At 38.4% G+C, this 12557-nt stretch overlaps 1 protein-coding gene across 5 annotated transcripts in view; it reads left to right on the forward strand.

The window, feature by feature from the left end:
* Mast4 (microtubule associated serine/threonine kinase family member 4) overlaps positions 1-12557 on the forward strand; it is a 415893-nt gene that overhangs the window by 294741 nt on the left and 108595 nt on the right. For all 5 annotated transcript variants that reach the window (XM_090331761.1, XM_090331763.1, XM_090331762.1 and 2 more), the window contains one exon: positions 11756-11844. In XM_090331761.1, coding sequence (XP_090187887.1) covers positions 11756-11844 — 89 coding nt within the window. The remainder of the gene's footprint in view (positions 1-11755; positions 11845-12557) is intronic.

Consider the following 12557-nt stretch of genomic DNA (forward strand, 5'->3'; position numbering starts at 1 on the left):
AGAATGACTAAAAAAAATCAGTGGATGCAAATGTGAATGAGAAAAGACATCTGTCAGGTTAATTAAGGGAAAACATTCCTTTGACCTCCTTGTTTTTTGTTTTCTTCGGTACTCTTACCAAGGTGAGCTGCTCTCCCCTTCTTAGAGCTCTTCCCTTTCATGTTGGGCATAAACGAGAGCACACTAAGTACTGACGTATGAGGTAAACACACAACTTATTTTAATATCCCTTTGGCAGTTAGTTCCTATGGTCTCTCCATTTAGGAAACATTTTCTTCTACTTTTGCCCATTATCACAGCTTTGACATTCCTGTCATTAACAGAATGTCATTTTGAAAGATACTGAATTAGGAGCAGCCAGCAACAAAACATACTGAACGCAGAGACTGGCTTGTTGCCGCCTGACTTTGCCTCACAAAAAAGAACAAAGTGGAGCTTTGATGTCAGCTTTGCATGTTTGTGTGTTTGTGTTCTGCTTGCCGAGGCACATGGAAACAGGGCAGTTTACTGGTGGGCAGCGTGTTATGCCAAGCTGCTTGAAGAAAGCAAAATGCTTTAGAGCTGGGAGGTGTTAAATAGTCATGCTGTTCCTTCTCTGCTGAAAGAAACTTCTGTTGAGTGTGAGGCTGAGGCAATCCTGTGACTCCAGCCAAATATTTCTCTTTCCGAGGCCTCGGAAGCATCGAGGGTGATCAGAGCTTTATATCAAAGCTAAAATATACTCACAGGCTGAAATCTATTCACTTCATGGAGCATTTCTAGATGTAGCAAGTCGAACTGACAATTTCTGTTTGAAGAAGGCTGACATGGATTAAAAACAATATTAGACAATTTTTGCTACACACACACACACACACACACACATACACATCATATAAATAAGTTGAGCCACGCACCAGTGGCACATACCTGGTCACCCTAGATACTCAAAAGGCAGAGATCTGAGAACTGAGGTTTGAATCCAGCCTGGGCAGGAAAGTCCATGAAACTCTTACCTCCAATTAATCTCCAGAAAACCAGAAACAACACCAAGACTCAAAGTGGTAGAGCTTGAGCAATAAAGCTCAGGGACAACACACTGGTCCATGACCAACAAAAATGAATGAATGAATAAATAAATGAACAAATAAATGTTGAATTAAGAGCATCTCCAATCTAGTTCTCAAAAACAAATGACCATTTTGTTAAACCAATATACATAGGATATTACATACAAGGGAAAGAATAGCAAAATTGTACTATGATATATATGAAAAGGAAAATTTAATCTGTTGGATTTATTATGGTTTGGGGCAACTAGAACCTAAAGATTTACCTTGTTTTAATCCCTGCCTACTTAGAGAAATCTAATGTCAGGAAACTTATTCAAGTCTTTTTACAGTAGAATTTTGGACTTGAAGTTTTTAAAAATATGAATTCAATTCTGACTTTGTTGTGCTAATGTGGGACTTTAAAAAACATGGGAGTTTTAAAAAAATACAAAAGATGGGACCAAAAAAACAAGACTGGTGCGGTGATACAGGCCTGGAATGCCAGACTTGGGATGGAAAGTCAGGAGAATTCTGAATTTAAGTCCAGCCTGAGTTGGACTCCATAGTTCTCCAATATCTCTGGAGACTTCTCTTCTGTCCTCAACAGTAAGCTGATAACTGTTCTGTCAACAGCCTAAGGCTTGCATGTCATTCTCATAGCTATTTAATCCTGGCCTTTTTCCAGTTATAAAACTGGTTCCACTATGTCCATCTCTCCCCCAACTTTTACTCTGTTGCTCTGATAACCTTGCCACAGATTGGCCTAGTCCAGTGATAGCATCTCTGTATCCTTGCAGCACAGATTAAGCCTCAGAGTTTAGAATGAGCCCTTGAAACTTTTTGCCAGGCTTCAGCCCTTAGAGCCATTTCCCAAGATATAGCATGTACCCCAAAGCTCTTAGATCACAGATAATACCTAGTAGCTAGGCACAGCTTTTCCCTCCCTGTCCCATGTAGGAACACTACTGAGCAACTTTGATCCTTTCACCATTGTGCTAATCTTAAACCCCAGAGTCCCTTCAATCTTCAACTATCTCAGCCTTTAAAATACCGTGGGGAAATAGATGTCTGTCTTGATGATATGATTCTTGGGATAGATTTGCAGGTTATGAATCCTGCTACAGCTAATTGTGGGGAAAAATTCATAGGTATGGAGGAGACTTAAATCCTTGTCACTTGAATAACTGTCAGTTTGGAACATTTTCAGCAGTTGAATCTAATGTGCTACTACAAATTTTGTCATATCATTCCCAGTTCCTACTTAATTTTACCTTATCTTTTAATTATTCTGGTGATCTTAGTGTAATTTGGTTTAGAACAATGTGAAAATGTTTCCAGTAATATAATCCAAGATATATCTAGTACCACAGGTAGGGTTTCCTGAGGAGCAGCTTTTTTGTCAGGGTCAGGAAAAGAATTCAGGTGAAGTAAGGAATTGGGAGAATATTTTATTACAAGGCAAAATTACACACGAGGGACGTTGAACTCAGGGCCTTGAGTTTTCCTTCAGCTGTTTTGCTTGCCGCTGGGCAAGCTGGATGAAGTCTTCTTAATAGAGAGTCACTTCTCTGGGATTTCAGATAACACACTTATGAGAAAACTTGAATGAAAGGAGATTTCTTCCTAAGCTAAAGTGAGGAAAAGGAGGTAATTTCTCATCGTAGGTTGAGATTTTCCTGGAATAGGTTGAGATTTTCCTGGAATAGGTTGAGATTTTTTTGTTTGTTGGTTTTTGTTTTTCTTTTCATGGAATAAGGTTTATCCCTCTCTTTTCCAAAAATTAAAAGTGTCAAGCTGATAACAGAGATTAAGGGATTACTTAAGGAAATTCCATACAACTGTAGATAACTTGTAATGGACATAAACTTTAAAATTCTGGTGTTTAATGTTTATAAACGTAAGTCTGAGGGCAGGCTTAGGAATTTGCTTGTATCTGTATTCCAGATTTCCTCTTAGGGTCAGCAGTGACAAAGTTTTATTTCGGCTTTTTCTGTGTATGTGGTACCAAGGAATAGAACCTAGAGCTTCATGCATGCTAGGCAAACACTCTACTGCTAGGCCACGCTTCTGGTCCCTTACTTCTACTTTTATATTTTCTTTTCTCTGGGAGTATCTTCATTTTCTTTCCTCCTGAAACACATGGTAAAAACACTTCATAAATATTTGTGTCATATGATAGTGGAACAAATGTTCAGCTGTCTCCCTTTTCCTTTATGAGGATTAAAAAAAAAACAAAACTAAGCAGGATCTCACCATGGGCTCTTTCCTTCCCCCCCCCCCCCTGCCCAACTCAGTACTGGGGATTGGATTCTTTATCTTGAGCTTGCTAGGTAGATACTCTACCACTTGACCCATAAGACAAGCTCTTTTTTTTTTTTTTTTGCTGTAGTTACTCTCCAGATAGGGTCTTGTATTTTCTCCTATGGCCAGATTATGTTCCTGCTGTTTTCTAACTTCCCAGTAGCTGAGATAATGAGTGCACCATTGCATACATATAATGTCTTGATTATATCTAGAAAGTGACCTGTAAGTGTAATAGAGCCTTCTGTTGTCTTTCCCCCAAATTTTGTCTGCTTATTGTTTGTTTGTTTTTTTTTTTTTTTGTCACCACTGGGGTTTGAAATAGATTGAACAAAAATTGCTTTGTATTATAATGCCTTATTATCTGCTAATGGAAACATTTTATTTCAAATATCACACCAATCAATCATAACAGCAATTATGGCCTCATGATAGCTGTGAACTAGGTTGCTACTTTGGTGCAAATATACAAAGTCCTGAGGCACTGGGCTGGGTGGTTGTCACTCTCTCAGTACTTGCTATTTCCCTCATGTTTTGGAGACTGCCCAAAAAGCCAGGAGCTAATGCATAACATTTAATGCTTCCATTGAATTTGGGCCATTTCAGTCTTTTTTTTTTTTGGTCAGTCCCAGGCTTGAGTTCAGGGACTGAGCACTGTCCTTGGGCTTTCTCAAGGCTAGCTCTCTGCCGTGTGAGCCACAGCATCACTTTTGGATTTTGGGTGTGGGGGGGTCATCAGTCATGGGGCTTGCTTTTTTTTTTCCTCCCGGCCCCTCAGTCATTTTTTCTTTAAACAAAATACTATAATTTAAAGTAGAATCATGGTATATAAAGTACATTTGGGATTCAGGTCACCTTTACTTCCTTCTTGCTGCTGCTACCTATAGCTAGTTTAAGAAAAGCCAGAATGCTTCTCTTACACTTGATTCAGATCAGACTGGGAGTTTGGCCTAGTGATAGAGTGTTATCATGCACAAAGACCTGGGTTCTATTTCTTGGTACCACAGAAATAGAAAAAGCTGGAAGTGGTGCTATGGCTCGAGTGGGAGAGCTCTAGCCTTCAGAAAGCCTAAGGACAGTGCTCAGGCCCTGAGTTCAAGCACCAGGACTGGAAAAAAATAATTAAAAACACCTATTTAAAACCATAACTTCACACACTCATGTTCTCTATCCTGCTTTCTGCATTATTGGGTTTATTATCTGCTTTGCCTTCCAGAATGAGGCCAGGAATTTGTTCATTTGTAAAAGTACCTAGCTGTCTTGGGCACTCAAAACATCATTTGTTGAATGTTAGATGCTCAGCCAACTACTAGGTTTGACCTTGTTCAGCTCAGGAAAAGTGATGGAGTTATATATCTGATGATGCCTGGAAAAATGACTGATTAGTAATGAGAAAAACAGAGCTATTCTTGGAAAAAATACACACCTAAAACAGAATAAAGGTAGAGAAAGAAACCTAAAGAACTTAGGATAGAGGTGTCCAGTGAAGGTTTTACATTGTATGGTATAATTTTTCTTTCAACTACAGCTCTTATTAAAGATGTTTTTCAAGCAATTAGATTACAAATGCACAGAGTCCTGGATATTTAATGTTGCAAATGTCCATGATCTATAATTTTAGTGCATTTTAAGAATACAGAACTTTGTGTAAATGAATAATGTTGAAAAAATGAATTAGACATATATTTTTGTTGCCATGGTTAAATCTCAAAAATATAATGTTGAGTAGGGGAAAAAAGTAAGTTCCAGAAAATCTACAATATATAACATATGCCAAAGTAGATCTTATCCAAAAATTCAAAACATGGATGCCATATGAAATGAATGAATGTCAGAGGCTTTATTAAAATTTTTAATTGATTAAAGAAGCAATAAAATATTAAAATAGATTCAAGGGAGACTTTACAAAGTAGATATACATGATTACATACATGAATTTCATGTTAATATAATATTTACAAATTATTATAATATATAATTAGGAAATTATGAGATGGATTGCAAATCTGGTGCCTTATAGGACCACGAAACTGGGTGCTTGCAGTCATCTTTCTGTGGGGATGGATATCTGTTGTACTTCTACCAGTCAGAGTATTATGGTCAAGAAATGTTCAATGTACTAACAATTTTCTGCAATGTAACATGAGCCCCATTTTGAAGGAGAACAGAAAGATAGCAGAATTGTAATGCAATGTTGTAGGTTTTTACATCAATTTCTTTTTGCCCAATTTTAGATGATCACATTTTCACAACTTATGATACTACCAGTAAAGATGTAAAACGATTCACCGCCTATGTTCATCAAGCATGTATGAATGCCACAGTGCCAAAAATGAATGGGCCATTTACAGCTTCTGTTCTTGTAGTCCTTGCCTTGTTCAGGACAAGCAAGGTTTGGATCATCTCTTTCTACATCTATGTTAAGATTCAAGGAGATGACAGTCTGGTCTAGTGGTAAAGTGCTTGCCTAGCATGCATGAAGGCCCAAGTTCAATTCCTTGGTACCATGTACATAGAAAAAGCTGGACAGTGCTCAGGCCCTGAGTTCAAGCTCCAGGACTGGCAAAAAAAAAAAGATTCAAAACAAATGATATAGTATTCATCAGCAATTCACAAGAGGATTTTTGCCTCCTGACAAGCCTTACTTTCTGTCTAAAGAATAGTCAGATGTACAGATTCAACGGTGGTATTAGGAAGAGTTAGCAGATGTTCACGAGTGGTTAAGCTTTGGTCCATAATTGGTCTTTTGTGCGCATTTATCAAAATGTTCACCAATATGAACAATAAGTAGAATCAGAGTGTAGCTTCTCAGCATTGGTAGGGCTCTCCTTCCTCAATTCCCTGCTCTTCCTGGCCCTCAGTAGTGGTCATTTCCAGGTTGTGTTGAGTGTTGACCTCTTAAGTCAGCTAAGACCATAAACATTAATACAGGGGAGGGAGGAGGTGGAATTGTCTTTCTCTGGTCAGATATACTCAGAATTTTTGTCTCAAAGTAAGAGTAACTTAATATTAAGTAGGATTTTAACTATTGAGAAGAACTGAAAATGGCCATAGCTTGTTGGCTTCATGGCTTTTCGAGACCTAGTAGGGAATGGTTAATGGGTTCTTCTTCTAGAGTTGTGTGACAGACCCACATTTCAAAGCCCATTAAGTCTTTTTTAGGGAGCCTTCAGGAAAATTTAGGCAGAAATAGAGTATGGGTGATCCAATCCAAAAATCCATGTCCTGCCTTCCATTTGCTTTGTAGCCATATTTCTTTGTCATCATGCTGAATCAACGGACACAAGCCATCTCTTTCTCCTTTAAAACAAATGGAAGACACCGTTGACAGTCTCAGTGAGATAGTGAAGGTCTTTGTGGAATTTCTTTGACAACGGTGACAGTGACCTTAGGGTTGAGAAGAGAGGCTGGTACCTTTTCAGGCTTTACCTGCCTAAACAAAATCCATGTAGACAAATTCAAGAGTCCCCTAAGGATTTTATATCACCCTACAGCATGTTCACCTCTCCAGCCATGAGTGTTTTCAAGATGATGGCTTTATTAAGGATGTAATTACCACTTTAATTTTGATTTGGCAGTTTTTTATTAAAGAATTTATTAACATTGATTTTTCCATCATATTCCAAATGTCATGTTTAACAAACAAGTATTCAAGAAGGGAATCTCTATATGCAATCACTGGTACTTAGGTTTTAGAACATAATGAAAATTAAGCTGAGGGTTTATATGTCATATTACATATGTTACATATTAATCTATGTAATAAAACATTATGTCTATAGAGAATATAGCCCATTATAGATTTTTATGATGAGCAACTTTCTTTACAGTGTTCTGTTTCTTCCTGTGGGTTCCCTAGTCTACAGGAGTTATCCAGTTCTCCATAGGCAAAAGTGTTCTGCCATCATTTTGCTACCTGGCCATTTTTCTCAGGTACCAGGTCACAGTGGGCAGAATACAGGGATTAGTGCCTTGTTCCTGTATCGAAGAGTGGTTCCTGGGTGGACCTTCCCTGAAAGTTGCCCAGTGAGTGAAGTAATAAGAAGAACTTACCTGGGATTATCAGCCTCTGTCTTAATCCATCCTTTGCCTTTGTCTCAAGTTGTGCCCAGTTTGTTTCCTCTGCTCAGTTCTGGTTTTTCAAGACTCTGACTGTGCCATTGTGTTAGTAGAACAATGCTAAGTCACCTTCTAAATTCAGTGCACAAACTGAGCTGGTTGTTCCCAGGAAACGGAAGTTTTTTTCCTGTGTTACTTCAACTGGAGCACTGAGAGGCGGAGGTGGAGGAGGGCCATTGTGGGAAGTGGATACTGGCTGCCTTGATTCTCAGACGGAGCATGGGTGGGGTGAAAGAGCTCTGTTTCCTCCTGAGCTGTGGGGGAGAAGGCATTTGAGGATAAAATAGCTAAAAACCTGACTTCAAACCTGTTCTTCAGTTTCATTTTTGTGGTCTTATATCTGTGTAGAAGCCCTACAAGTTCAAATGCATTGAGGATGAAGAATTTCTAGCATTGAGAAGTGGTGCTTCTGTCTTTACTCCATTTTTTCCATGGGTGACTGAGACAGAACAAGCCAGATTCAACTTAGTCACACTGGTGAAGGGGAAGGAGCCTTTATATTGCCTAGGCGATATCTCCACTATTTGACCACTGTTGGGACTGAATGATAGGTGTGATCAGGAATACCTGAGGAGCCTGGGATGCCATAAACTTCTTTGGTGGCAGGAAATGATGACAAAGGGCAGTGTTGGTACACTGTTGTGTTCCAATGTTGTTGTCATCAAGGTAGATAGAGCCAGGTTCTGTGACAGCCTATGGTGCAAATTCTCAGAGGTCTTATCCACTTTGAGCCTCCTTACTCTGGTGTTCAGTGCAGGTCATAAATCCTGTAACTTGGAACCGGCTACCTAGTGCAGTAGGATTTGGTGGCTGTCAGAGGTAGCAGACACCGGTATTACTGAGTAAGGCACGCTGACCACCCCTTTCATACGCGGGAAAAATTATCTACAGAATATCTCATTCATGTCCTCAGATTTCAAAAGTACTAATTTATATCAAGATGTAGATCAGTCTAAGCAGGCCAGAAGGTGCTAACACGGGATTATTTCTAACACTGGATTATTTCTGAAAAACAAAACAAAGCAAAGTTTATGTATTTTAAAATTGAAGGCAGTATGAAATGTTCCTTTTTCATAGGAATGTTGGCGACTGTTCATCTGTGAGGACAGGAACCTATTTCAGCAGAGCAGAGATTTGTGTTTCTCACATGGAAATATGCCTCTGCCTCTATTTTATAAACTTCACCATGGCCAGTGTAGAAACATGGCAGGATTAAAACTTCCTGTGCCATTGTTGAGAGACTGAGGAAGTTCTGAGGCTGCTTTGACTTTGCCATGATCTCTGACTTCATGTTGAATATCAAGAAAAGTTACAGAAGATCCTTACATGCAGTTAACAACGTTCATGGTTCATGGCATCTGTCAGTGAACTCTGCCCATAATCATTTCAAACCTAAATGTGGGTCTTCTTTTTGAGACTTTTTGAATTACAGTTTTTGGAATCACTGTTTTCATCCTTTTTTGATATATATATATTTTTTTCTTCTTCTTCTTCTTCTTCTTCTTCTTCTTCTTCTTCTTCTTCTTCTTCTTCCTCCTCCTCCTCCTCCTCCTCCTCCTCCTCCTCTTCTTCTTCTTCTTCTTGCTCATTCTCTTCATAGTTTTCTTCTTAAGAGATTGAACTCAGGGCTCTACTTGATGATCTACTTGGGAAAATGCCTCGGCCATGTTTTCTTTAGTTAGGTTTTTATTCTTAAAATAGTTTTGCATTTACATGGAAGCAAGCCTGAACCATGGTCCTTCTGTGTCCATGTCCCTGTAGCGGGGGTGACAGACATGGTAGTTTTCTATTGGCTGAAGTGGGATCTTGCTAATGTTTTGCCAGGTTGACCCTTCTGATCTCTACTCCCACAAGTAGTGGATGATAGGTGTGATCATTTCTAGATAAGGGTTTGTCGTTTGAAACATGAACTGTTGACTATTTTCATTGTGGCATTAGTACATTAGTCATTCTATAGGTTTCTTAGGAAATTCCATTTTTAATAGTTTCTTTAAGAAGTATAATTCATTAATTTTAGTTTTTAAGTGAGTCAGTGTACTATACTCATGTCCCTAGGGTATGGTATTAATTAGACTTCTATTTGTTTTGCCACACATTTTAAAATTGTTTTACTACATACCAATGTTAATTAAATATGTAGAGAAAAATCTTCATCAAATATATGGGTCAAATGCTAAATATAAACAATACAAAGAGTCATTTTTATAATACCCTGAATTACAGTTAACTTGCTGAAATATGTCTACTTAGGCTTTCAGGATAGAAGTCTGTCGTTGACAATTTCTTTTGTTAACTTCAGCAAGTTAATACATTTAATAGTGCCATACTGACATGGAATGAGACATTAATTTGAATTAACATTAAATATATCTTTAAAACCACCAGCCTGTCTGATTTAAAGATTATGTATCTAATAGGTCGAATACAGTTCTTGATAGATGAGTTGATAATATCACATTCCACCTTCATAATTAAGTATCAAGAGTCTATTCTCGCTCCACAGCTTCTTTAAGGCTGAGTAAACATGATCTTAATTAATCTTACAGACAATGCTAGGGGAAGTTGATTGCTGTAGTAAGGAAAATAAAATCATGCAGCCTGACCTTAAGAAATGATAAATGTGGGAATGTTGACAAATGATAATAAGCAGTGAACATTCAGGAGAAGATTGGCTCCCAAATCAATATTGCTAGAACAATCTGGGGTTAGGTTTTAATATTTAGAAATGTTCCTTTCTAGTATCTTATAGAAACTCAGAAATGTGATGTCTTACACCAAATTTAGGGCTCAAGTGAGCATTCCCACTTCAGAGCCTGACATAACTGAGGTCTCTAAATAAGGATGGGATTATTGTGTGTGTGTGTGTGTGTGTGTGTGTGTGTGTGTGTGTGTATCTGTTTGTGTGTATACTAGGGTTTGAACTCAGGAATCACATGCTCTTTTGGCTTTATTATTCAAAGCTGACATTCTACCACTTGGACCATTGCTCCACTTTTGGCTCTTTGATGGTTGGAGATAAGAATCTCATGGACTTTTCTGATTGGACTAGATTCAATCATGATGATGAGATCTCAGCCTCCCGAGTAGCTATGACTACAGGTGTGGGATACCAGTACCCAGCTTTTTCTTTTCTTTTTCTTTCTTTTTGGTGGTGATGGGGGGGGGGTGGCCATGGGACTTGAACTCAGGATCTGGGTGCTGTCCTGAGCTTTTTGTTGTTGTTGTTCAAAGCTAGCACTCTACCATTTGAGCCATAGCTCTATTCCTCACTTTTTGGTGGTTAATTGGAGAGAAGAATCTTAGAGACTTCCCTGCCCAGCTAGTTTCAGACCACAGCGCTTATATCTCAGCCCAGGATTAGAGTCGTGAGGCACCTGTTCCCAGCTTGCAGTACATTCTTCATGATGGCCGGTAGGATGGTCCCAGCTGGCACTGTTGCGTGAAGCAGAGGACCTACTACAGCTGGGCTTTAGCACTGTTTCCAAATAGTGTAGTGATGCAAATGAAAATGAGATGTCCAACTTACCATCCATGTGTCTTGTATTTGACTTATTCTTTGAGGTTTGTGAAAGTTACTTTGAAATCAAAGTAACCATTTTATACTTTTTCTTCTGGTAGAAACAGGATAAGTCTCCTTGTGTTCCTATATAGTAATTAGCATTTATGTACTGGGTACTGGCTATTCTGCTTGTGAAATGTGGCCATCGCCAGTATTTTAATATGCTGGAATCTGCTCTTGGGATTCTGAAGCATGAGTCTTTGAAAAGAAGTTGAATGCAGTCTACAGGATGAAAAATGAATGAGTGGTGAGGTACATTTATCTTTGGCATCGGCTGTTCTATTGACAAAAGGCACAAATATGAAATTTGTCTAAATAATTAGATTTTTAATTAATGCATCATTGTAAGATTAATGTCACTGCACTTCATTGCATGTGATTTTCTATTAGAAATTTCATGTCAACAAAGATGCTACCTGTGGTTTCCTGATTTGAATTCTTAATTGATCACTTGCGTGTATGGCGTGGTGTACATTTGCAGATGCAGACAGGAGCTGAACGGAGACATTTGATTATGGCTCCGCTGGTGGTGAAGAATATTGATGATGCTATCCTAGATGAATACATTAAGGTCTCTAACATTAAGGAGGCAGGCATCCCTCACCGATTACTGACCATACTGTAATTTGCAATCATGTTAGCAATATTATGACTCAATATGGAAGTATGTATCAAATGCATACACACTCAAATGTTATTGGTGCTAATCTCCTTTTAAAATGCATTTTTTTAAATCTTTTGACAGTTGCCGAACAAGTAACCGGAAAAGCTTGATAGGCAATGGCCAATCACCAGCGTTGCCTCGACCACACTCGCCTCTCTCTGCTCATGCAGGTGAGCCCATTTTTCTTTCTTGGGTTCTGCTGTCTCATTTCTGTTGTTAGGTTTTAAGAAATAATTCAGGCCTTCTGGAACTCGGGTGTGTCTGCATTTGTCTGGGTAGTCCTGTTCCTCTATTGCTAAGCTTCGTTCTGAATTACGGAATTCTTTTTTATACATAATTCTGTTCCAGTTAATTCTTCCTCCATTTCTAGATTATTAGACAATGCAAGATATATTCTTATAATAGGGATACCTTTGGGATAGACACAACAGCTCACATGAAGAGGATAAGTGTTAAGAATTATTTAGCACATTTCTTTGTAAAATGGAACTTTACTGTTACACTGAGCCATTGTGGGAGGATAAAGATTAAAGAGCTGAAGCTTTGAACCTCAAATGCTTTAAATAATCACAGGGAAAGTGGAGGTATAGAAACCTGTCCAGTGAAGACTGTTTTGTGTGCTGTTGTTGTTGTTGTTGTTGTTTTTAATTTCAAAGTCTATCAAAGTAATATCCAAAAGTAACTTCCAATTAGGAAATTAGGAGAGTATGAAGGAATTATTTCTCCAAAATATTGGAAGATGACCATAATTTGGACAGATATAAAGGGGTGAAAGAGCTTTGAGTTGGATATACCATTGTATAAGAGAGCATAAAGGTTGTGGCGAGGAGTTTTTCCGCATATTTTCTCAGGACCAAGAGTAAGATCTTGTGTTGCAGGAAAG

This window comes from Megascapheus bottae, chromosome 4 (assembly GCF_031878675.1).
Source record: "Megascapheus bottae isolate mThoBot1 chromosome 4, mThoBot2.hap1, whole genome shotgun sequence".
Classification (NCBI taxonomy): domain Eukaryota; kingdom Metazoa; phylum Chordata; class Mammalia; order Rodentia; family Geomyidae; genus Megascapheus; species Megascapheus bottae.